At 42.8% G+C, this 24,682-nt stretch overlaps 1 protein-coding gene across 1 annotated transcript in view; it reads right to left on the bottom strand.

Moving 5' to 3' along the window:
• Nucleotides 1-724: 724 nt before the first annotated feature.
• ches1 (checkpoint suppressor 1) overlaps nt 725-24,682 on the bottom strand; it is a 55,531-nt gene continuing 31,573 nt past the window's right edge. The window contains exons 3-6 of the mRNA XM_046372668.1: nt 18,686-18,837; nt 12,782-12,840; nt 5,700-5,808; nt 725-4,585 (exon numbers count right to left, since the gene is read on the bottom strand). Coding sequence (XP_046228624.1) covers nt 4,030-4,585; nt 5,700-5,808; nt 12,782-12,840; nt 18,686-18,837 — 876 coding nt within the window. The 3' untranslated portion in view covers nt 725-4,029. The remainder of the gene's footprint in view (nt 4,586-5,699; nt 5,809-12,781; nt 12,841-18,685; nt 18,838-24,682) is intronic.

The raw sequence follows: 24,682 nt of genomic DNA, 5'->3' as shown, positions 1-24,682 counted from the left end.
CTAAAGATCTGGAGAACGCACACTTTTTCTCCCCCCACCCCCCCTCACCACCACCTCTTTCTTTGCTGTAGTTGCATAGCAACAGAGGAGCTGCTAGCTCCAGTTGTGTTGGTGGTGGGAGCGCACTGCACAGGGAGGCACTGGCTCGAGATTAAGCCTGTCTCGGCTTCAATTATGAATGGACTTCCACTGCCACACGGCTCCAAAATGGAACCACGCGGATTGATAAGGCAATGAGGAACTCTTTGGTAGACTTAACTCTTTTACTTCTTTCCCTGAGGGGGAGCTGAGGTTGTCTTTAATCACAAGTATTGAACTTAAATGATTAGAATAAGTAAATGAATAATTAACTGGAGGAAGAGGCATGGCTATGATAAGACCCTTGTTGATAGGAATATTTGAGGTTAATGATTGGGGTCAGTCTTGACAGCAAATTAAAGAAGTCTCCAGTCTCACAAAGCTAATACTTTACCAGTAAATGTGTGCTGAAGTGGTGAAAAGGAGAGGGGGTAGAAAGGCTCATATGCTTTCTCGTAAGCTTTACTATATTTAACTATGAATTTGAGATGGAAAATTGTTAGATTGCTGGTTTTGTTATCCCATATGAACTGCCTACCAGTGATGCTGTTACTAAAAGTGTCATAGCAGTCAATGTGGGTATCACTCTCTTTGATTATGGCTGTCAAATTTGAACCAAATCCATCAAAAGGACCAGCCAAACTGATCTTCTGCAACTTGTATTTTTTATTATTGCAACCAACTGGAAGACAATACATCACATAAACATCATTGCAGTTTTTCAGAAAATGGAAAACAAAATAAAACAACATTTATATATTTTTGCCACAGTATTGGACAACGTTGATATTTACATGTAGTGATGAAATAGGTCTTGAAATCATTCTTTGGCAATATGATTGCACAATAAGGAGAGAATTGAACATTTACTGAAAAAAAAACCAAACACCTGGGTGTACTCTGTATCACATCTCACAGATCAATAACAGTTTTGCATTTTGACTTCTCTAACCTATGGCTTTCCAATATTCATCTCAGATAGTCACCAAAAAAGAATGGCAGTACTGTAGATAATTTTGTCAGAGAGAAAACAAAACAGAAAATGAAAATGTGCATTAAAACATCAACAAATAAAAAAAATGGCAACTATTTTCTTTTTAGAGCGTTTTATTACATGTTTGGCAGGTTTGAAAGAAACACTTGTTTTGGGGGGGATTTTCAGGCAGTGAATTAAATTTCCTTAGCTTTAAAACATCCCACATATATCTTATGTGTTGCTCTGTTTTTGCAGGACTCGTAGGTCAGGAGTTCATCTTCCCTGCATGTCACTGAGTGAGTCAGAGGAAAAAGGGTGGTTGCTAAAGCAACGCATTCTTCCCTCAACATGCCTCTTGCCGGCTGAACACGTTATTAGTCACCACAACAGTGGATTGTTACTGCAAATACAGCAGAGTGCTTGACCCTGGCCACGGGAGCACTCAGACAGATATCAGACAGGAGACGGATGGCACACAACAACAACAACAACACCAACAGTGTCTCCTTTTAGCCTTACTTTTACATCGGGATGGATACCAGACAAAATGTGACGCCATTGATGCATGCTACAGGTGGCAAAAGACCGTACCAGTGGATGGAACATGCATTTGTTTGCCTGCTTGGCTCGCTGACAATCAGTCAACAGCTTAAACAAAACCTCGCGTGACTCCGCTGCAGCCAAAGCCAACTTATATTTTCCCCTACAAGGCTGCTCTTTATATGCACCGGATCGATGCCAGTGAGGAGAAAATTCATACCTTAACACAGTCCTGTTTCGGCAAAAGCATGCCGAATAATGGCAGTGCAGCGTCTTTATCACTTCTGCTGCAAAAATGTCAAAGCTCATTACTGTCCTTATGAATTTCAATCAAGTCAGTGTTTTCATGGCCCTAAGTGAGGTACAAATACACCTTGTAGAGTGGCAAAATATATTTAAAAAAAACTTGTCTTGCTCAAGATAAATATGTAATAGACTGTTCTTATTCTTTTAATTAAAGGGCTAACAATACTGGATGTAAAACAAACTTTTTATGCCATCCACTTTCTTTTCAGTTCAGCTCCCAAGTACCCTTTTCAGACAATATGAGGTTCTTCCAGGACACCCACAAAGTTTCCCATGCCGGTCTGATCCATACATGTACACTGAACAGTGCCAATGGAAAATAAGAACACATGTACATTTACACACAGGAGAGGAAAAAAAAAAACAATACTGCTTTAAATAAAGACAGGTAACGTTCTGTCAAAACATGTCAGAGACATGACAACAGAGGTACTGAGGGCAGGCAGGCAGGCAGGCACAATGTTAAAGGGTGTGTGTTCCCGGGCACACAAACTCACACACTCTACAGACGTGTTCGGAAATAACACTGGGGTTAACACTGAACACCTAAAAATCACTGTACAGGCAGAAGAAGACGGAAGCCCACCCCTAAGAGGTGATTCAGCTGGCCTACATAGCCTGAACCCGAAGACCAGAGGTGGCACCCTCGGGCCTCTAATTGCAAAGTGATCTCCCACGTTCCTCCCTGAAGACGTGTCTTTGAAAGCCCGCTCAGAAAAAAGAACCCAAAAGATTCAAAGAAACAAAGAAACAAACAAACGAAAAATCCAATATAATCACGGGTATAAGAATTGGCGGCAAAACTTTTTTTCTTTCCTCTAGGATCAAGGTTTATATGAAAATAAGTCATGCTTCATGCTAAATACATTGTTTATCTTACATGATCTTTGAATAAAAAAGATTTGCTTTTTATCTTATTTACAAGCACCCATGCAATATAACTGAGAAAGTCCTGCAGGTCAAATTGCTTCAATTAAGAAAGGAAAAAAATAAAATATTTTCTAACCTTTTTACAGAGTTGTCCACACGGGACAAATTGCTTATATCTTTATGAGGGTAGAGTGAGGGTAAACAGACACAAACGGAAATCGAAACCCACAGTTCATGTATATAGTTCTTTGACATTGTCAAAATGAATAGGAAGGTGTGGTAGCTACTGGTAGCTACGATATCTATACCAGGTGTCTACGTCTATGGACAGAAGTACTGGGGAAGTTTCAGGGACGTTTACATTATGCAACAACAACAACAAAATGAAGGAGATATTGCCTCAGACCCGGCACGCTATCCGTCTCTATGGTGATAAACATGATCTTTTTTTTATTTTTATTTTTAAATATCTACTCTTAAATACTATGAGTGCTCTTGAAATAAACCATGTCTTTACCCATGATGCTTCTATTATAAGTGGCGTTAAATAATCTTAAGTGCATGGATATATATCACATTGGGTTTTACAATTATTTTGACACTTAAGGTCATTCACTCTAGCTCTCCTGTACTACTATGCCTTCTTTTATTTTTTGTCAGCTGTCGTATCGGCTACATGAAGCAACCTGGTCGCTTATCTTTGGCACAGTCTCACATTTGTGCTCGTGGATGTAGGCGAGTGATGCCAGTAAGCGGTTAGGCTCGTCTCGCCGGCGCTGCCGTCTCTGCTGGCATCACCGCGAGATTGCTACAGTTTCACATAGAAACAAACAGGTAAGACAAACAGCCATCTTCTGCGTACTCTGCGCTCCTCGGTGCGATTCGCTTTTGTCGTGTTCAGCTTGTCCAAATTAGTGACAAAACATGCTTTTTTTTTTTCTTATGGCTTTCATCCCCTTTTAAACAACAAAAACAACAAAGACACATGAGAAATACCCATTGATGTTAGTGTTGCTGAACATGTAGGAAAACATAGATTTTTGATATTGCCACAAATAAGTAGGATTCACCTAATGCCCTGCAGATAGATAGAGGGAGATGAGAAGTGTCCGTTGAGACTAATGCTGTAGTAACGTTACCTGTTGACCTATTTGTGTGTTGTATATGTGTCTGTGTTAATGTGTGTGAGTGCGTGCTTTGAGCTGTGTAGCATCTGTGTGTGTTGGTGTGACTATGTACTTGTTCGATGTGCGTGTCTCTTAGTTTCTCAGGGCCTCTTTCTGCTCCTTCTGGCCCTTGGCGGTGCGGTTTGTGATGTTGTTGAGGCAGGCTCTGACCCCTGCCAGGTGGAGCAGCGACCCCGCCGCCTCCTTCATCTCCTCGTCGTCGCTCTCCGGCGGCTTCTCCACGGCCGCCGCACGCCGCTTCTTCAGCGGCAGTGTGTCGCTAATGCCCCTTGCTCGGTTTTTGGTCCAGGGCAAACTGCTTCCCGCCAGAGTCCCAGCTCCCGCCCCCGAACTACGTCTCTGTCCGCGCAGGGGCTGCTGAGAAATGTAGGCAGCAGCCGCAGTGGTGACGTGAGAATCCAGCGGGATCTCCCGGGGCTCAGGTTTGACGTCCGACTGGATCTCCACGGCGATGATGTCGTCGTCCTCCAGGGGGGAGGAAGGGGTGGCGACTTGAGAGGAGCACAGCCTGCTGGGCGATTTGGCGGTGCTGTATGTGTGGTCGTCCTGGAGGTCCTCGCTGCAGGGCGGAGGAGAGTAACGGGATGGGCTGTCCTGTCCTCGGCTTAGATAATCTCCCAGGGACGATCTGTATGAAGCAAGGACACAGAGCGGGAGAGAATATTGTTAGTCCCGCTGTCACGCTGCCAGCCAGATGGCCCACCTGTATACGCTTCACTCCACTCAAGCGCCTCTAGTTTGCTCAGCAGTTGGCTGACAAGCAAAAAAAAGTTCAAGTGATAATCTATCAACCTCAAATAGCCCCCCAGGGCCCAATGTGCATATTTCTCAGGTAAGATTAAAACCTTGTAACTCCAGAAAGAGACAGCTTTTCCTTTTAGAAATGAGTCGACTCATTCTCAGATTGCCATCGATGCATTTTTTCAAATGACACGCTGCGTTTTGAGCAGCTCTTGCGCTCCCTAAACTTGCTCAGCACGTAAGGGTCCTTGGAAGCTCAAAAGTCAGGCTGACATAGAATTCTGCAGTGAAGTCGTTTACCACTGCGTGCTATACAACAGATTCTACATTATGTTGCAATGGACATATTGTGGTGTATTAATCAAAAGACACTTTTCTTTGTAAGGTACTAAAGGATGGGGGTGTATTCTGACATCCAATAAATCAAAAGGAGCTTCAGCAGCGTGGACTGTCCCCTGGACATTTACTCCCCTCAGAATGAGAGGGTTAGCATATTAATATCTTATAAGAAAAACATGCGGCCGTTACAGTGATCAAATATTCACTGCATACCTTTACTGAGACTTTGAGTATGTTTAATTCATTATGCAGTAGAGGCCATCATACTCTTATGCTCCCGTGATGGATGTGCATGTCCATGCATGCTCTGAGTGTTCTTTGAATCATGAGGCCTCTCCCTCTAATAAACCTGTTTGTGTGTGTGTGTGTGTGTGTGTGAGACCGTTATATAAACACACCTGGATAAAATGTTTTGAACAAGAAGAGCATGTGAATGCCTTTGCCTTTTGGACACAATAAAGATGTAATTATGTAAACCATGAGTGGAACATTTTGGTGCAAAGTCTGTTTTGTGCACATGTGCTTTTTGGGTTTGTTTGAATGCTACTGTATGGGCGCATGGGGGTATCTGTGTATGTCTGCGAGGGAATGTGCTTGCAAAGGGACAGTCCTCATTGACATTAATTGTATGGGTGAAGGCAACAGAAGCAAAGTTTGCCCACCTTATGGCCGAGGTTCTGCTTCCCACAGGGCTTACAGGTAGGGGTCTAATCACAGGAAATAGTGCCTGGCTCCTGACACGAGCGCCATTTTGGATGACCCCACGAGGAACTAAAAGACAGATAGAGAGACCAGAAAACATATGAACTTAAACACACAGATTTGTGCCACATCAGTCACATGCAACACACAAATCAATTTCAGAGCAGGAATGAAACACAGAGGAAGCTTCTCCAAAACCCGATCAGACCTCGATAAGACCCGGGAGCAGCTCGATGAGCATTCACTGACCGTCTGAGGAGGCCAACAGGGCAATATTGATGAGCAAGGCAAGGTTAAATTGAGCGGGAAAGCGTCATAAATGAGTTAAGGCCGCTGTGAATCATTCAATTACCAACGACCGCTGGGCTCGGCTAAATCCTGCCTGTCTGGTGCTGTGGGCTGAACAGCAGGCGGCTGAAACCGCAGATTTTAAAATTTGTGAATAATGACACATTTACCTTGCATAAAACTTACGTTAAAATTCATTAGATGCATTTTGTTAAAGCAATCCACACATTATTTTCTAAATTCACAAAGAAAATATGGCTTTATATACATTTATTAAAAAATGCATTTAAGCATGATTCCACATGATAAATGATAAAATTGATAAAATGTCAGAAAATAGTATAAAATCCAGAAGTCCAAGTTGGAATATTCATATTGGTTGTGTTTTTCACCCAAGACCCTCAAATTCTCAAACAATTATTTTAAGGACACAGAAGACAAAGAAAATAAGTAAGTATTCATATTAAAAATTACTTTCATTATTTCATTTTACCTCTACCAGTGTTCAGTAAAGAGTGATCAAAGCTCCCTGGAGCACAGTGGTCTTCATCATATAGTTGAAAAAGCAGAATTACCAAGACTCTCTCAAGAGTTGTCCATTTGGTCAGCAGTAACAAGGCAGAGAGGACCTTGATGAGGAAATGGCCATGCTAACCAACCAGAAGGACAAGTCTACAGCACTCCATCTAAGTGCCATTTTACTCCACTGAATAAACAGGCATATGGCAACCCACCTGGAGTTTACCAAATAGTGCTTTCTCTGATCTAATGAGACAAAAATGTAATTCTTGCATGTGAAAGCAAATCATTTCAACTGGCAAAAACCAGGTGCTGCTCATTGCCCGGCTATCACCTGGTGCCACCGCACTGCGGCACGATGTCTTACAAACAGAGCCAAATACAGACAGGTCCTCGAAGAAAACACCACAGAATGGTGCAAAGATTCATCTTCCAGCAACACCCTGAACCACACATCCAGGATAATGGACTGGCTTTGGAACAAATCCCTGAATGTCCTCAAGTGACCCACCCAAAGCCTGAACTTGAAGCCATTTGAAAATCTGCGGGGAGACCCGAAGATCATGGTTTACCAACGTTCCTAATCCAATCTGACAGCTGGTAGACTTAAAGCTGTAGTCGCTGTCAATGCATCTCCTGTACTGCAGTGACATTTCAGTCTCTGATGTTTAATAGATCAACTCGACAGTTCGACATTTTGGGAAATACGCATGTTTGCTTACTTTGTTGAGAGTCTGATGTTCAGTCTGATACCACTAACTGCTGACTACTGATGGTTCTTGCTTTGTATTTAGTGTACACACATAAGAATGGTATGAGTATTTATGCCTTTGTACGGATTAAACAGGTGACATATAAAATGTCAATTAATTAGTTAATGAGCTGTTGAGGTGCCAGACTGCAGAATTTGTTTTCCATTGTATGAATCCAGGCTATAGCTATTCACAGTCTTTACTCTACGATAAGCTAAGAGGCTAGCAGGAGTCTCATGGTTGCTGTACAGACAAGACATGAGTGGTATCAGTCAATTTAACTGAACTTCATCTAACTCTCAGCAACAAAGGAGTATTTACAAAATACTGAAGAATTTCCTTATCCTCAATATGTTTTTCACTTTGTCATAAGAGGATTGCACTTTCTACGCAGAACCCATCTATACTGTGTTATAAGGCATTCGTAGTATATTATCAGTGCATCCATAATGCTTTATAACTACATTCATATACACACACACAATGCTTTCTGCAGTCACAAAACATTATAGATGTGCCTTATAAGGATTAAATGCATGGACTATTACAGCACCCTATTGAGTCCTCAATAAAGTTAATTGTTGACGTGTGTGTATAGGCGAGTATAAATAATCATAATGCATTATAAGCCCCATCAGAAAGCCTCTAGTTTATAACTAGTCAGGAGCATCCATAAGTCCCTTGAACTTCTAATTCAGTTTAAGTCACATCTATAAATTATATGACTATTTTTATCCACTATGAATGACCCGATGTCCCATTATAGATGTGGTTTTAGTCTGTTTCCTGCACAGCCTCAGATTTTCCAACAAGGTCAAAGTCTCGACGATGATTTTTTTTTTCTTTCTTTTAACTAGTGGAATGAACTGACAATTTTCAATAACTCTGGCTGGACTGTGGAAAACCAGAAGGGGCTCGGGTTTACTTCTGTGCGTGCTTCAAACCCTGCAACAGCTGTGAATCTGTATCTTTATTGTCTATGTTGCAAAAAAGAAGAGACAAGAAGAGAGCATGTGTACATCCAAGCCAAAAGCTTCCATTACACAGGGCAGCTGCTGCTCACCACAGCCATCACAGTTCACTAAAACATCTGTCATTTTCATCTTGAGGGTCAATTTGCATATTTACAAATGATGACCTGCTGTTTTCTTTGTCTGCATTAGTTAAGGTGTAAACATGTTTTTCCATAGCATCAGTATACTGCAACTTCACCTTTTTTTTCAGTTATGGTTTAAAATCTCAGTAAATTTATAATCGATGTTATGAGGAGGAAATTTAATTTGCCCCCAGCAACCACAAGCTCATTAAAACATACAAGTTGTAATGGTGAGACCCCCCAGATAACCATCCCACAACGTATATGTGGTTCATATTGTAACACACACAGATGAATTATGATAGATCTGTTTGTCGTTTGTCATTGTTGCTGTGTTACTGTAGCTGTTCCCTCAGCCAGGCTGCGTCCACAGTAATCTTATTGACTCCAGTTAGTGCGGCCCTGCCCCTGATATCTCCAGCTCTGCTCTCCATAACCTTATAAGTAGGTCCCTGCACAGAGTCTCTTTTATAATCTTGATCACTTGCTGCATGCTTGTGTGTGTGTTGGTTGGGGGGGGGCAGTGCATTAGGTCTCCCTGGGTTGATGTGCACCCACCCCTCCTTCCCCACCTCGCTCCAGTCAGGCTTTGGGTTGCCATAGCAACGACTCCCTTTCCACATGCCACAGAGTGGTAGATCATGCATCAGCAGAGAAAGTGATAGAGAGAAGCTGAGAGACACAGAGAGAGAGAGAGAGAGAGAGAGAAAAGTGGGAAAGGAAATACCGAGCTCTGTTTGACACGGCCTCTCATAGCTCAGCGACACACTCCTGACCACCACTGTTTACCCTGGATACACACACACACACACCTCCCTCCTGGCACAAGCACAGACAACTCTCCCTTTATGTGCCTGTTCTGTATCTTTACCTCCCCGTTTCTCTGCAAACCCTTCTCTTTGTCTTTATAATTCCGTCCTCTCTTGTTGATTTCTTTCCCTGCCTATCGATCTTGTCGTCATTCTATGTATAGTGGTGACTCATATCTCCAACTGGGCACGCATGCCCTCTCCGCAGGTGAAAAAGCCTGGGACATATGCTGAAGACATGAGGTGACAAAGTAAGTGAGGAGAAAGAGCAGGCAGCGCTCCTAAAGCCCGTCCTCACTCACTGAGATTGAGCAATACATTTTATAAGCTCAAAGCAATAATAAAAAAAACACAACCACACACAGAGGACACACTGAAGACATAAAAATGTAAATACAGAAGTGTAGAGGTGTCAGGCCACATCTCTGTCTTTTTCCTGGAGAGAAAATATCTTCTAGTCTGCCCTTTTTTCCCCCAACCTCTGCTCAGCTGCTCTGCCTTTCTGTCTGCTTCCTACATCTTCGCCTGCTGCCCGTCTCCCTGCCTGCCTGTTTTCCAGGGCAAGCGGAGCCCTCAGCCTCCCTCCCCTCTCCGCTCTCATGTGCCGCGTACGCGCTCAGCCTCCTCTGCTCTCCTGTTAAATGAGTTCCACATGGCCCTGCAGGCTGCAGTCTCTGCACGGCTGGCAAAGGAGCGGAGCAGACAGGCACCAAGCACACGCAAAAAACACACGCACCAAAGTCACATGCACACACACACACACACACACACAGTCCAAAGGTTCAAAGGTCATTCCCATCAGACCTTGCAACTGTTTTGAAGTGGCCTCTCGCTCAGTAAAAACACCCCCCCCCCCCTCCCCACCTCCTATCTGTTTGGCTGCTGTGTGTTAAACTGAGTACAGAGTCTGAGGGCAGGATGCATACTAATGTTGTCTGACTGACTGACTGAATTGCTGGTGGGCTGAGAATGCTGGCAGTTTAACTGGATGGCTAACCGGCTTGTCTATCTGACACTCCAGCTGAGAGTCTAAGTGGTTGGCTGACTGACATGTACTCTGCGGGGGGGCAAACAAAAGCAACACTTACTTACTGGAACTTAATTAATTTTCATCTTTCACCTCCAGTTCTTTTCTGTTCATGATGTGTGCCTGAATTTTGACACTTTTCAATGATTTACATACATACATACATACATACATACATACATATCTATCTATCTATCTATCTATATACACATATATAAAACTTTTCTTTATTCTAACCTTTTGAATTGCTATTTGGAAAAATATGATTCAGGCTGCAATTGCTTTGTAAACTTAAAGGGGCACTCCACAGCTTTTACACCTGAAGTTCAGTTTACTCGTCATAAGGGGTTTTAAGCCTGTGAAAAGTTGTGGAATGTCTTCTTTGGCTTTAACAGCTTTGTCAAGTCTGAAAAATAACCCTTACAATGTGCCTAAGTCACTACAGAATTACATTTTTTTAATGATGTATTTCCATAATGTTGTACTCCAGTGGGGAAGCACTCAGATACTCACATAACAGTAGCAATATCAGAGTTGAAAAAAAAGGATATTTTACAATTAAAAATCTTGCATTTACTCTCTACTTCACTACATTTCAGTTTGTTACTTTGCAGATTTTAAATAAGCCTCAAACAGAAATCCATGATGCTTAGATATCTATTAACATCTCAGCAGTGTACAAAACAGCTAAAATGATAATAGTAGTAATATCATGATAGTAAAAAAACTAACCCGCTTTTCCTTTTCACATGTGAAGTACATTTTCTTGATAAAAGAAATGAATGCAGTGCTAAGTAAAGAATCTGAATATTTCTTAGGCCACTGAAAAAAGTACAGGTACCTCAAAATTAAATATACTTCAGTCAGTTTCCACCAGCTATTCATTAATTTCAGCTTTTGGTTTTACATCTGAATTATTAAAACAGCCACTGCTTTCTAGCTGCCTGTAGCAATAAAAAAACAAAACAAAACAAAAAAAACAACCAAAACACAAATAACAACAACAAAAAAAACCTTCTAAAAATCTCAAAATCGTGAGGAGAATATTATGTTCCGGTAGAGTCAAATGAGTGATCATTTGTAAACAGATGTAATTCAACAGATGTAAGAGATCTGATACTTTTACACGTCTGTTAAAAATTTAAGAGCTGGTCAATTTTTCCAGGAACTTGTAATACCCTTCCTTTGGTGCAGACAGGTAAACAAAGCTTTAGAACACATTCCTAAATAAATGCAAATTAAATAAGCCTCCCTCTTAAATGATAGCAGGAGACCGAGATGTTTGAATGAAAATGAAGTGAGGCCCAGAAGATCCCCTATAATTTCAAGCCATTAAACGCTGAATTTTAGGGTGATGGGTTGGATTAAGGACACAGCTGCCAGGCATTGTCCTTGTGCTCATCCTGAGCTGGTGCTGGGCCACAGGGAGAGGCAGATTTCAGCCCACATCAGCTCAGAGCGGAGCAGCTCTGAAAGCTATGGGAAAGGGAGATGGAAGTAATAACGGAGGGCACTAACAGCCCCAAACTCACTCTCTTTGGCAGTCCACCTCTACCACCTGCCCTCCCCCCCTCTTTTTTTTTCCTTGTCTTTGCCTCTGGCTGTCTGTCGCAACTTTCTTTCTCTCCGCTGCCTCTGAATGTCACGGCCGACCGTTCTGCATGCTCTCTCTTTTCAGAAACACATTACGCATTTAAAAAGTTCCCTTTTGCCGTCTTTCCCCGTCGCACGTGCACTTCCTCACGAGTCGGCCTTCCTCACTGTCTCCCTCTCCCTGTCTATCTATCCGTCCACTCAGACACATCACTCTCAGATTGTGTGCGTCTAGGGGCAGTCCAGGTTTTCAGACACTCTCTCCAACCTCGGCTCCTTGACCATTACTACTCCATTATCAGCGGCGATGGAGGGCGCGCCGCAGACGCCTAATGTATCCATTTCCCCCTCCATTTAGGACTCGGCAGCCCAGTGAGCTCCCGGAGTGCTCCCTGATTGGGATTGAATGTCCATTTAAACTGCCGTCCAGCCACCAGGGAGGAGGTCAGGAGGAGAGGAAAAGGAGGAGAGGAGAGGAATAATGGGAAATAGAAGGGAAAGGAGGTGTAGAAAAGTAAAAGAGTGAGAGTTGTGTTGAATGAGGAGAAGGGGTAAGGCTCCTCTGCCTGTGATTTGGAGCTGAGATTTTCTCTCCCATCTCTTTCTTTCTTTCCCTCCCTCACTTGCTGTGTCTCCATCGCTTCTTTTCATTTTTTCTTTGTTTTTTTTTTTTTAACTTTCAAATACGCCTCCATAGAAGAAGCATTCCTCCTCTGGCGACGAGCCAAGTGTCAGAACTCAGCGCTCGGTACTCTCAAGGTGCGCTTCTAAAAAGAGGGATTTGGAATTGAGATGATTGGAGTTGGCACATCCGTAGAGGATGGAGGAAGGCAGGGAGTGGAGGGGAGGGAGAGGGTGAGACAGAGAGAAAGAGCAAGGAAATAAAGACAAGAAAGAAAGAAACAGGTGGGAGATCACAGACACACACAGTAGAAGACTTGTAGAGGTGAGACTGTACCTTGTAGGAGAACTCCTCCGTTCTTTCTGAAGAGGGGACTCCCCGACCACAATGGAGGACTAGAAAGGAAAGGAAGAAGAAGAAGAAGAAAAAAGGGGGAAAGAGAAAACTGGTCAATCATTTGATCATGTCGCAGCATCCAACCAGCCCAGCAGGCTTCATCACGAGGCAGATAGTGAGGCAGGAATTTGAGCCCATAAGCCAGTGCTTCTGATTATAGTGATTAGATTCCCGGGTGTCCCACTGTTGCCATTATTCCCTGTGATTACCTCGGAGAATTACAGCCTCGCCGCTGTAGTCCATGGGGGTAATTTCTCATGACAACCCCCCACCAACCGCCACTCGTCCATTCACACACACACACACACACACACACACACACATATATATATATACACATATACACACACACACACACACACACACACATATATATATATATATATATATATATATGTGTGTGTGTGTCACACACACACACATGCAGACATACAGAAATCTCATCAGTGCACACACATCAGTGCTCATGTCACACAAGTATGTTTGAGACTGATGTTCACACAGTGTGACATATGAAAACACACACTTACACTACATGCTACAAACACACGCACACAAACACACACACAGAGGGACACACAAAGCTGGGTACTCAGTTTAGGTGATCATTGCACCACTAATGAGGGAGGTAATGACGGCATTTCTCACATAGACGGAGACATCTTCACTCACACATACGCACACACCGTAAGAAGACAACGGATGCATTCCTGCTGGTGAATACTTAATTTTAAGACAGGAGGAGAATGATGGAGGGAAAGGGAAAAGGGAAAAGGGGGGTGGGGGGCTGTAAGAGCTTTTCCAGGTTGAGTGGTCTTTAGCTCCCTATTAGACATCACGTCTGACTGCTCCCTTCTTTTTCCCTCTGTAGCTAGACAGGCTGTTCTCAGACATAAGCATTGTGTGCCTGACAACATGGATTTTGGTTATATGTGTATACACACACACACACACACAACAGACAAACAGGACAGAAAACACCCAGGAAAGCTGTGAACTCTGAAAAAACAGCCCACTCGTATATGCACTCATCAGGAGAGTTTCCTTTGTAATGTGAGTCCTGTTTTATGTTCTGCTAAGCTGCTCAATGAGAGGATTTGGACATCTGCACTTGTGATGTGGCTCTCACCTCACCAGATGCAGGGGAATAATGGACTCACACACACACATGAATGTGCACACACACCCACACACACACACACACACAGCAATACGGAAAAGCAAAAGCAGCGAACGCAAATTTCAGCCCTGAGCCACCTGCTGTTGCCATGGAGAGTTGCCACATTGCGTTGCCACGGCGATAACATATTTTTCCTGCGCTAACAGCCTGTCTGCCCCCCCCCCCACACACATGCACACACACACACACATCGCTCTCTCTCTCAGCACCTGCCTTATACTACATGTGTTGCCATGGCGGCGTTGCCGTTACCAAGGTAACCCTGTGCATTTAATGTAGTGGGCGAGGGGGCTAAACTCGTGGCAGACACTCGTTCTGCAACCCCCCCCCCCCCCACTTCTCCCCTCATCTATTTTCCTCCAAGGAAGTGGAGAGAGAGGATGGGAGACAGAGAAGGAGCGATGGAGAGAGAGAGAGAGAGAGAGAGAGAGAGAGAGAGAGGAAGGAAGGGAGGGAGCTCCTCCCCAACCCCCTTGAAACACCCTTCCCTCCTCCATCCATTCTAACCCCCCCCCCCAAATCCAGATGCTGATGGGGTGTGAAGGAATGCACCACGGAGCTGACCTCCTACCCAGCATGCTCTGTGTGTGTGTGTATTCCTCATACACACACACACACACACACCACTGCACATGTCAGACACATCCACATACATGCATTTGAACATGCATGCATAGGATAGATTCATACATGCACACACACACAGACAGTTGGAGTGAAAGACACAACTGCACTGACTAACACATACACATGTGGACCCACGCTCTGAAGCAAACCGCAGGTGGGGGTGGACTGGAGCAGTGTGAGTTATTACGGTCCATGAAAAACCAAGAGGTGTGAGCGACAAAGAGTAGAGGACAAAGAAGCATCATTGCTCTCTATTTCTTCCCTTCCTCTCTCCATCCCTCCTCTCTCTCTCTCTCTCTCTCTCTCTGCATTTTCTCATTCTCTAGTTTCCTTTTCCACTTCTGAGCTGTGTAGAAGTGCTTCAGACAGTCCTTGACCTTAACATAATAGACATGCTGTGCAACCGTGCAACCATTCACAGTCATTACACTTCATAACATGATATTCTTGAGACTGAGGGCTCTTGAGAGTGATATTGTGTTATATTGATTGGACCTACTGAAATTCAAGATACATATAAAGGAAATAGTTAATACATTCGTCCAGATTCCAACACAGACATATTTAGTACTTTTGTATAGCTGCATGTTACGTGTCCATTTTAACGTGTTGATGTCGGCTCTTGCATAACATAAAAGAGCATTTAACTGAACTGTTTATTCCAGCATACTCAACAGAATACAGGGGTGAAAAAAAGCAGCGAACTCAAGGTCCAAATACTCTCTTTTTTTTTTCTCCACACATAGCCTTCATCATATGGATGGAGTGTTTTATCAAAAGGTTTGCATAACAACTATTAATTGGACTGTGTGATACTATTAAAAGCTCTGGAAAAAGATGAAAACAAATGAAATCAGCATTCCCAAGGTCAAAAATGGCCTTTCGTGCCATTCCCCAAAGAACAGTTTTGATCCAGTATGATTTTCAAGCTCTAAGGTCATAAAAGAGTAACAAACTGGGTGAGCAGATTCTGACCTTCTGTGCACAGTGTCCCTACTGCGCCGCTAAGACAGAGGTTTAAAGGGTGATATTAATCACCCTGCGCCTACTGAACCCAGATTTCCCCCTTAAATTCACCTCTTTAAAATAGCTTTAAAATGAGAAAATACAGATTTTTCTTTGCTGCTTATATGGAGGTAATTATGTGAAAGTTCCAAAAACCCAAGACAATATTATATGAACTACTGCAAACATGGAGACAAATGATTTTATAGGTGTGCCATTTCATCAAAATTGAGATATTATTTAATATGTAATAATGTTATACACATTTGACTAATTCAGCCTGATTGGCTTAATATCTTTGGAAACTTTGTGGATCAGGCTGCATTACTGTATGATGGAGAGGACCATACAAGTAGTGTTCATGTCTTAGCCCATTAGCAACAAATTGTGCATAATGTACATGCTGTGCATGTGCTTTACATTGCTGCTGGCCAATTTTCTACAGCATGCCATAAATTCTGAGATTGATTTTCTACTTTCTAGGCAGGCACTGGTTTCCATTAATCTAAGGATGATATAAAAAAAAGTCACACAGATGTGAAAGAGGCTTGTTTTTCAGTTACAGATAACATTTAGGAGACTTTATGTGCTATTGTTGAAAGCAGTGACTTCTTGAAAGCTTTTTTTTGTTAGAATTCAAGAAATGTTCAAGCATGTTCTCACGTGAGCAAAAATGGAGGTTATGAAAAGACAAACGTTAATTTCATTTCTTGCATGAAAAAGTTTCAGCTTTCTTTCTGCTTAAAGGCACCAAATCACTGCTTATAACTGGAAACAACTGTCATGTATCTTTGTCAGGAGAGGCGACAACAGAAGATTAATTGTGTCAGTTCTTTCTGAACAGAAAAAAACTGAAGACATGATCTTGGCCTTTCAGAAACTGTGACGTATATTTTCAAGTATTTCATGACATTATCGACCAAACCATTTAATTCCCAGATGACCTGACTCCAAAAATTAACTGTTAGTTGCATTTTCCTAGTGGAAAGCAGTGGCTGCCAGGAAGGTAAGATAACACACGCACACAGTCACACACAATGCATGCTCTTCAGGTGCCGCATCACAAGGGACTCCGGGCTCCACTCTCACCAAGAAATGGACTCTCCTCGTGTCCCTGCTGTGTGTCACAATGCAAATGAACAACCTCCTCACTCACCCCCCCCACCCACCAATACTCCGACCTCTCCTCACTACACACCGCCTCCCCCTTCCTCCTCATGTTCCGAATCCGGCCTCCAATTTGTTCCACTTCCCCATACCTCATTGTTCAAAATGACACTTTTACATTTTATGGTGAACCAATTATTCTGTCTTACACAGTCCGCTGGCTCTGCAAGCCAACCTGCCCGGATCAACTGGGGAGCAGGGTGCGGTGGTGGTGGTGGGGTATTCAGTGAGAGAATGAGACAGAGAGAGAGAGAGAGAGGGAGAAAGAGTGGGAACAAGTGGAAGAAAGGGGAAAAAGGCGACTAGTAGTACTCTCACTGACATCTCCACAGGGATGGCCAGAGGAGCCAGAAACCGAGAAGTTAGTTAGGGTAGAGGAGAGGTCAGGAGACGAGAGGAAGGGAATGCGGAGGAAACAACGCAGGTGGATGCTGCGAAGAGGTGTGTGTGAGGGGCTGGAGAATGAAGTGAGCGGAGACAAAGGAGGATTTAATTGAATGATAAAGTGGTGGGGAGAGAGAGAGAGAGAGAGTGAAAAGAGTGGGGAGAGAGAGGGAATAAATCACAGCAGGGATAAATAAAGAAGACGGAGTACAGGGCGCCCCACTAGTTGTAATGTATGCCTCAGGATGAGCAGGAGGGTGTGTGGGACATTAAAAAGAGGAGGCGAGAGAGTGAGAGGAGCGGAACGGAAGAGCGTTAGGAGCTTGAGGAAAGGCGGAACAGAGGGATGGACAGGAAAGGCTGGGGAGAGGGCGAGTGAGTGAACAAGTGAACACAGAAAAAAAAAAAAGGCAAGCAGCTCTTTTACCTGCAATGTGCCGGAGGGGGGAAGGAGATGGGAGGAGGGAGGGATGCAGTGAAAACAGCATGCAAAAAGATTTAAGGAAAGGATGGGGCGGGTCAGATATATAATGCTTGGGGCCAGGTGGGTGGAGAGGGAACAACAGATGGAGAGAGAGAGAGAGAGAGGGAGAGAGCGGAGGAGAGGTGGAGGAGCGTATGTGCCTTGAGACTGCAACTACCGATTATTTTAATCAATATCTGCATCAATTATTTTTCTGTAAAGCGTCAGAAAATAGTGAAAAATGCTTGTCACAGCTTCCCAGAGCACAAGGTGACATCTTCAAACTGTCTCAAACCCAGAGATATTTAATATGCAGTGATACACAGGACTGCATATTGGCACTGATTTGTCAATGTAATTTCACTTTAGAAAGACCTCCCTTGATGTGAATTGATCTGATCCTCAAAAGATCCACACACGTCAGATAAATACCAGTACCGCGTGAACACAGTAAAAAAACATTTCTCAGAATTCATTCAAGGATCATACATTTCGTTTTCTTTTGAATATAAAACTGCTTCACATTCAGGCAGGGCGATACACGCATATAAAATAGATATTGTGTTATGCGAGAGTGGACATTGTGATAAGGCGTAAGTATCGTCTTTTTCCGTGTTTTAAAGGCTGCATTACAACAAAGAGATGAATTTATCAGAACTCATCAGACTGTTGTAACATTTGCCTTTACCCACTTAGTCATTATATCCACATGACTGATGATAATTTATCAAAAATCCCTCTGTGTTAATGTTCTCTGAAAGTGCAAATAATATTGATATCAAGCCAAAAATATTGTGTCAATCGCTCAACCTTGTATACACATATTTATACACACGTAACTGCTCAACAGTGATGTGCTGTAGCACCTACATTATGCATGTATCTGTAATAAATTAAAGGCTTTTCAATGCACCCGGCTAAAATAATCCACTCAAACTTCCGAGCATGATGAAGCAATTAAGTAAAGCAGGTATGTCATATGAAACAATCACACAACCAATCAGTTAATCCGTCTTACCTGTGGTGAAATGTCTGAGGCAGGGTGGGTGGGGAGGTGGAGGGGCTGGCCAGGCCGGGTGAGTACGGATGGTACGGCGTCTTCTTCAGAGCCTGGATCAGGTTGTGCCTGTACTCCGGATCTATGGACCACAGAGAGCCTTTGCCTATGCTCTGAAAGAGCCGAGGAAAAGAGGCAGAGGGTGTGTGTGTGTGTGTGTGTGTGTGTGTGTGTGTGTGTGTGGGTGGGTTGGGGGTAGGGGTGGGGGGGGGGGAGACAGATAAGAGAGATGTTATTGAAAGTGCTATCGGGCCCCTCAAAGCACATCACAAACACAGCACAGCACACTGATGTGAGCCAAAAAGCCCCAACACAAGCTCAAAGTCCAGACTTCGTACCAGATTCTTATTTACCAAACCACCTGTACACACATCCCATATTCCCCAGGAAGATAACGTTCGGAGGAATGAGAATTAATACCTCTTCAATGCCACCTCGCTCAGAGTTTTCCGATCCTTTGCCTTTTCGCTGAGCAAAATCTGGGGGCTTTTTTTTTCTGATTAAGACACAGGGAGACTCTTTAACTTTTTCCACTCCAGAGGCGATGATGGTGTATATTTTTAGATCAAAGAAGCCCCCCCACCTCACCTAATGAAGCTGTCGGCTCCCTATCAGGGTGAAACCAGCCTATAGATTATAGAAAAGAGAGGCATCTGAGACGGCCCGCCATGCAAATACATTCCCTGTCCCCATCTCTCACTGACTTCGCTGCGCTTTCATCTTGTCATCTGAATGTGGCAAAACCTGGAGTTTGAGTACAGCGGGAAGAGCGGGAGAGAGAGGAAAGTAAACATAAAATTAAAGCCGTCCTGCCTCGTGCTCAGCTCACTTTGTAGTGCTCTGTGATGTGATACAGATACAGGCTACAGGGTGGGGAGATGTCATGACTGCAGGCTTTTGATTTCTGCAAATACTGCAAGGAATCTATTGGGAGGGAAATGTCAGATGTGCCAGAGCTGCGCGTGTGAGCATTAATTGTAGGCAGACTCTAAAATCTGAGGAGCATTTTGTACTGAAGCAGATGAGAAATACACACCTTCCCGCACATTGATGGATCACTCAAAAATTCAGCAAAGTGCTTAACAAAACATGAACAATAGAAAGGCATTTGTGGAGCTTATAGTGTTAAAAAAAATGACAGTAATAGATTTCTTTTACCTCCATTGGGACTCCTCGCCCCGTACAAGTGAAGAATAAAATGCTATTATCAAGTACCTTTTTCAGACCTACTGAAAGGTGTAGGAGTGACTTTAGAAAGGAGCTCTCAAGCGATCACACAGCTGATCAGAGAAAAGGGTTTATACTGTGTCTACCCCACTGTTCATTATTAAAACAAAGTTTCTCAGTCAATTTGTGTAAACCTCTGATATTTAGCAGCAATTAACACGTGATAAACAACTATTTAAATATTTCAGACATCTACACGAGTCAAACATGAAACATAGGAAGGTAAAATCTCCTCTGTAGTACAGAACGTACTGCAGCCACCCAAGACCTCAAATTAGTTACTCTGAGCCTACCTTAGAGACATATGGAGATCTCTAGTCAGAAGAAATTTGACAAATAGCTTCTATTCTTAAGTTTGTAAACTACGGAAAGGTTTTATTTTAGCTTTTCATTTTGTTCAAATTTTCATTCAAATACAGGCCCTAACCCTTAGTCTGGGAAACCAAAGCCACCACACTGAAAATGCTTAAGAATAAGCTCTATTAAGTTACCTTATTGCAAAGCAAGCTGACAGCAGATGCTGTGTTACGGCCATGAATACAGTGTATAAAAGAGAACAGGAAGTGACAAAATGTGCCCAAAATGAACTTCCACGCTCATCTGGCCTCTTTTCATTGTATAAATTCCTTGTTATACTATATAACAACACAAACCGCATCATGTCGAATGAGTGATGACCATAAGGAGCCTCTATAGACAACTTGTGTCCCTGTAGTGACGGTCAAAAACTGCGCTACCACTCGTTACAGTAAGCAGCCAGGAAGCTAACAGGACGTGTGTGCACTGTTGCTTTGAGTCTGCCTGTCTGGATCTTTGCATTAGCATATAAGTTATGTTGAACACAGGCCATATGTGCTATGTTTTGGTGTGTGTGTGTGTGTGTGTGTGTGTGTGTGTGTGTGTGTAGGGGGTTGAGTGTGTTTGTATGGCAAGTTCCCTAGGGAGTGTGATATTACCAGCATGGTCTGCTCCTGGGAGTGCTTCTATTACTGCCAGCAACGCCTCTCCTGGAGAGCATGATATTACACACACATACACTTGCTCCCACAGAGGTGACCCCCACTGGGCCAAATTTCCCTTTGCACCTCCAGCCCGCCAGCACTTTGTGTATATGTGTGCGTGTGTGCCTACTGTCTGCCCGCTTGCCAGACGATTAAATCAATGCTCCCTACAGAATCTCTGTCTGCCGGGGCCCCTGCCTCTGCCAACTAGCCAGCCAATCAAAATACTCAATCTGCAATCCTCCCCACCCCCAGTCGTGGGGCCAATCACAGGGTGCAGCACACAGGAAGGACCTGCCACCTGGGTTATAGTGGTTGCCTTGGCAACAAGCATCATCTGGCCTCAGGAGCAAGAGCAGGTGAAATGGGACCTTTTCTGGCGAATTCACAAAGTTGAGTAAGAGGCAGCGTGTGTCAAAAATCGATTATCACAAAAAGTGTTTGAGGTCAGAGATTGGCTCTGAGTTTTCAGTAGGGTTCAGCTTTATACAGCGTGACATAGATTTTAAAAATAGCACAACTCTGCAAGGTGGATCTTGCAGTGTAAAAGCAAGTGATAAAGGACTGTGGTCTTGACATTCACCTGAAACTCTGTTTGTGATCTCCATTTATATTGTTTCCTCTCTCCATCCTTAGATCCCATCTGGTCTCACTCCCCTAATATGAGCACTGTTATCTGGATGATGTCTCTGCTTGAGTTGCAAGTATGTGTCGCGTCACTGTAGTGTTTGCAGCTAAAGAGCAGGATTACACAACAAATAATCCACAACTCGAAACATTAACCCCAGCTTTAATAAATATCTCATACAGAGATTAAAAACTGACTGCGCACTACATTAGACTTTAATTGCAAGTTTAAGCGATATTACACTTAAAAGAAACAGATTTAATTATATGTATCTGTGTCACTACACCAGTCTGTAGCAGTTTTGATTAAGAAAGCAGCGGTTTTCATACGCCTCTGCAAAATACTGTTGCAATGCTCAGGTATTTTCATGATGGCGAGAACATGCATACTGTAACTTGCCTGGGACGTGTCATAGTGTGAGCATAGGACAAAAGGGGAAGAAAGAGAAGACAAAGGCAGAGAAAGAGAGAGAGGGAGGGAGAGAGAGATGATTGTGTGTTGCCAACATCTGTTTCCTGTGTTATATAAGCAGTGGGGGCTGGTCTCCCATGGAAATGGGAGATATTAAAAAGTCCTGCTGCCGCTGACCCCGCCTGTAACACTATATGACGGCTACTGCACTGCTATGTGCACTTTTGTCTTTTCACATATGCATTTAGCTACTTTGGGTACTGTATATCATGAGTTAAAATACACTTAGACAGGGCACTTCCAAAACTAAATACACAAAAAGACATAGAAGATCTTACCCTGTAAATTTAACCAATCCTTAATCATATACTTTCATGGTTTAAAGGGATAGTTTGACGGTTTGGGAAAGTCACCTTCTTGCTGAGAGTTAGACGAGGACACTGATACCGCTCTCATGTCATCATGCCATCACTAGGTGTGGTTAGCTTAGCTTAGCACAAAGACTGCTTTGTCCAACAGCGACAAAATCCAACTGCCAGCACCTCTGAAGTGCACTAATTAACGCATTAGATTTTTTGTTTTATGCATACACAACCTGTTGTGGTTCTAGTGGGGAATATTCTCCTCCTAAAAACCAACTATAGCTTTAACAGTTTATGATCAGAGAACATAAAGAAACAGACGTTAAGTGGTGAGCGTGCAAGGAGCCACATTGTTTTTCAGATTTTTCTTCTTCTGTTAGCTGTTTTTCTGTGTTTGGGCTAAGCTAAGCTAATGGCTGTTGCCTCATGTTCAATGTCATGCGAGTGGTATCAGTGTTATTCTCATACAGCTCTCAGCAAATAAAAGTATAAGCACATTTCCATAAATGCTTAACTCCCTTCTTTAAGACTGACAACGTTCTACATTTTTTTATTGTCATCAAATCCCTTAATAAAACCAAAACAACAGCGCGTTAATACTACTAACAAGTGCTGCCTGTGTACCCACAGCCTGATATATATCTCATTTTTCTGTGGCACAGAGCTCCATTGTTGTCAAAAACCTATTAAAAACACATTAATGAGCCTCACTGTTGCACTGGGTGACATGTTGCTTTATTACAATGAACACAACCACTGTGGTTTATGTCAGTCAGTTCCACATACACCATCCTGGTGTTTGTAATGAGCACCGAATGCGTATTAATCCGGAGCTAAAAATAGTCCCCAGCACGCATCATTTCTTGCTTTTTGAGCAACTTTGATAGGAAATTGTCAAATTTGTTGTTGATATTTGTAACTTTTTTTTCTGTTTTTGCAGATTTACATCTTCAGTAGAAACCAGTAGGCACATTACCAGGGTGGGGAAGTATTGAGAGACTGAGAGATGCATTGAATGATATGTAAAAACATCTCTTCAATTAACCACTATGCAGTAAAAGCAGCTATGGTGCATATTCTGCCCACCATTGAAACTATAGCTTTAAATCATTTCATCATAATTAACATCCTTTAAACTGCACAGTTTAAAGAGGAAGATGAGAGAAGAAAAGTAAATTTTGGTTTCAGCTCAGTAATGAAGTGAGCTTAAAAAGATATACGATGCACAGAGAGCACGGAGCTGCCACTCTCTGTGCAGAGAAATATTTTAATATTATATATAAAAAGAGGCTTTGTTGTCCGGTGCATTTTCACGTGCAAAATGACTTAACCTATGCTATCACTCTGAAGTATTATGATGCACAATTTCATGATGGACATCCACAGTTGGGGTAAAAGCATTAACCCTGGTTGTGTTTAAGCCTGATTAAACAGAACAACTGTGATACAAGGATCCATCAATACTTCTGTGCACATATAGATAAACACAGGATTAATAATATACCATGCTGTACGTTATGCATGGTGTGGACCTGACTGATGTTGGAACACTGATTAAGATGCTGTGTTGTAGTTGAGGAACAACAATAAGGTAAGTACAATACATACTCAGACAGATGTTCTAGCAGGGAGAGGAACATGGTGTTTTTAAAGATAAAATTGCTTGATACAGACCATTTCTTCTCATTTTGAAGGGCATTTGCCGACAAGGAGAGAATGGTACAAAGATGTCGTGGTGGGTGTAAAAGTTACATGTTGGTTGGATTGCTGACTGTCTTTGTCAGTACATACAAAAAGAGGGGTAATATGTGCAATTTCTTCTACAGGTGTTGTGAACTGACTTTTTCTCCAGAAGTACCAAACCTGTTTCCAATGTGATTTTAAGAGTTTGCCCCAGTTTGTACTTCTCATGTGTGTAATCTTACATTTCAGACTGCATCAGCTGTTTCAATAAAGTCACAGATATAAGCCTCTGTTTTCCTCACAGCTAAATACATCTTAGTCTTTCAAAAACTTTGCAGGTCATTTGCCAACACTGAAGACATTACCAGATTCCCCAAAGACTCAAGTCCGGTGGTATTAAAAATATTCCATCCTATTCATAGTACATTTTTGACCACTCTGCACAATGTGGAACTCAATTCATATAATCATAATGCTCATAAAGTCCCTGCAAAACACTGATTACAGTCCAATGTAAGCAACTCCCAAAGCACCTATAAAATGTTGTCACTTAACAATTAATTTCAGTGAGGTAATTTCCCTTTTGGTTCTTCCTTGGCTTATCTTGGTAGCATAATTTTCACATTTGTGAAAGTTCTCCAAGGAC

This window comes from Scatophagus argus, chromosome 19 (genome assembly GCF_020382885.2).
Source record: "Scatophagus argus isolate fScaArg1 chromosome 19, fScaArg1.pri, whole genome shotgun sequence".
In the NCBI taxonomy this organism is placed as follows: domain Eukaryota; kingdom Metazoa; phylum Chordata; class Actinopteri; family Scatophagidae; genus Scatophagus; species Scatophagus argus.
This window is presented reverse-complemented; position numbering and strand designations above follow the sequence as displayed.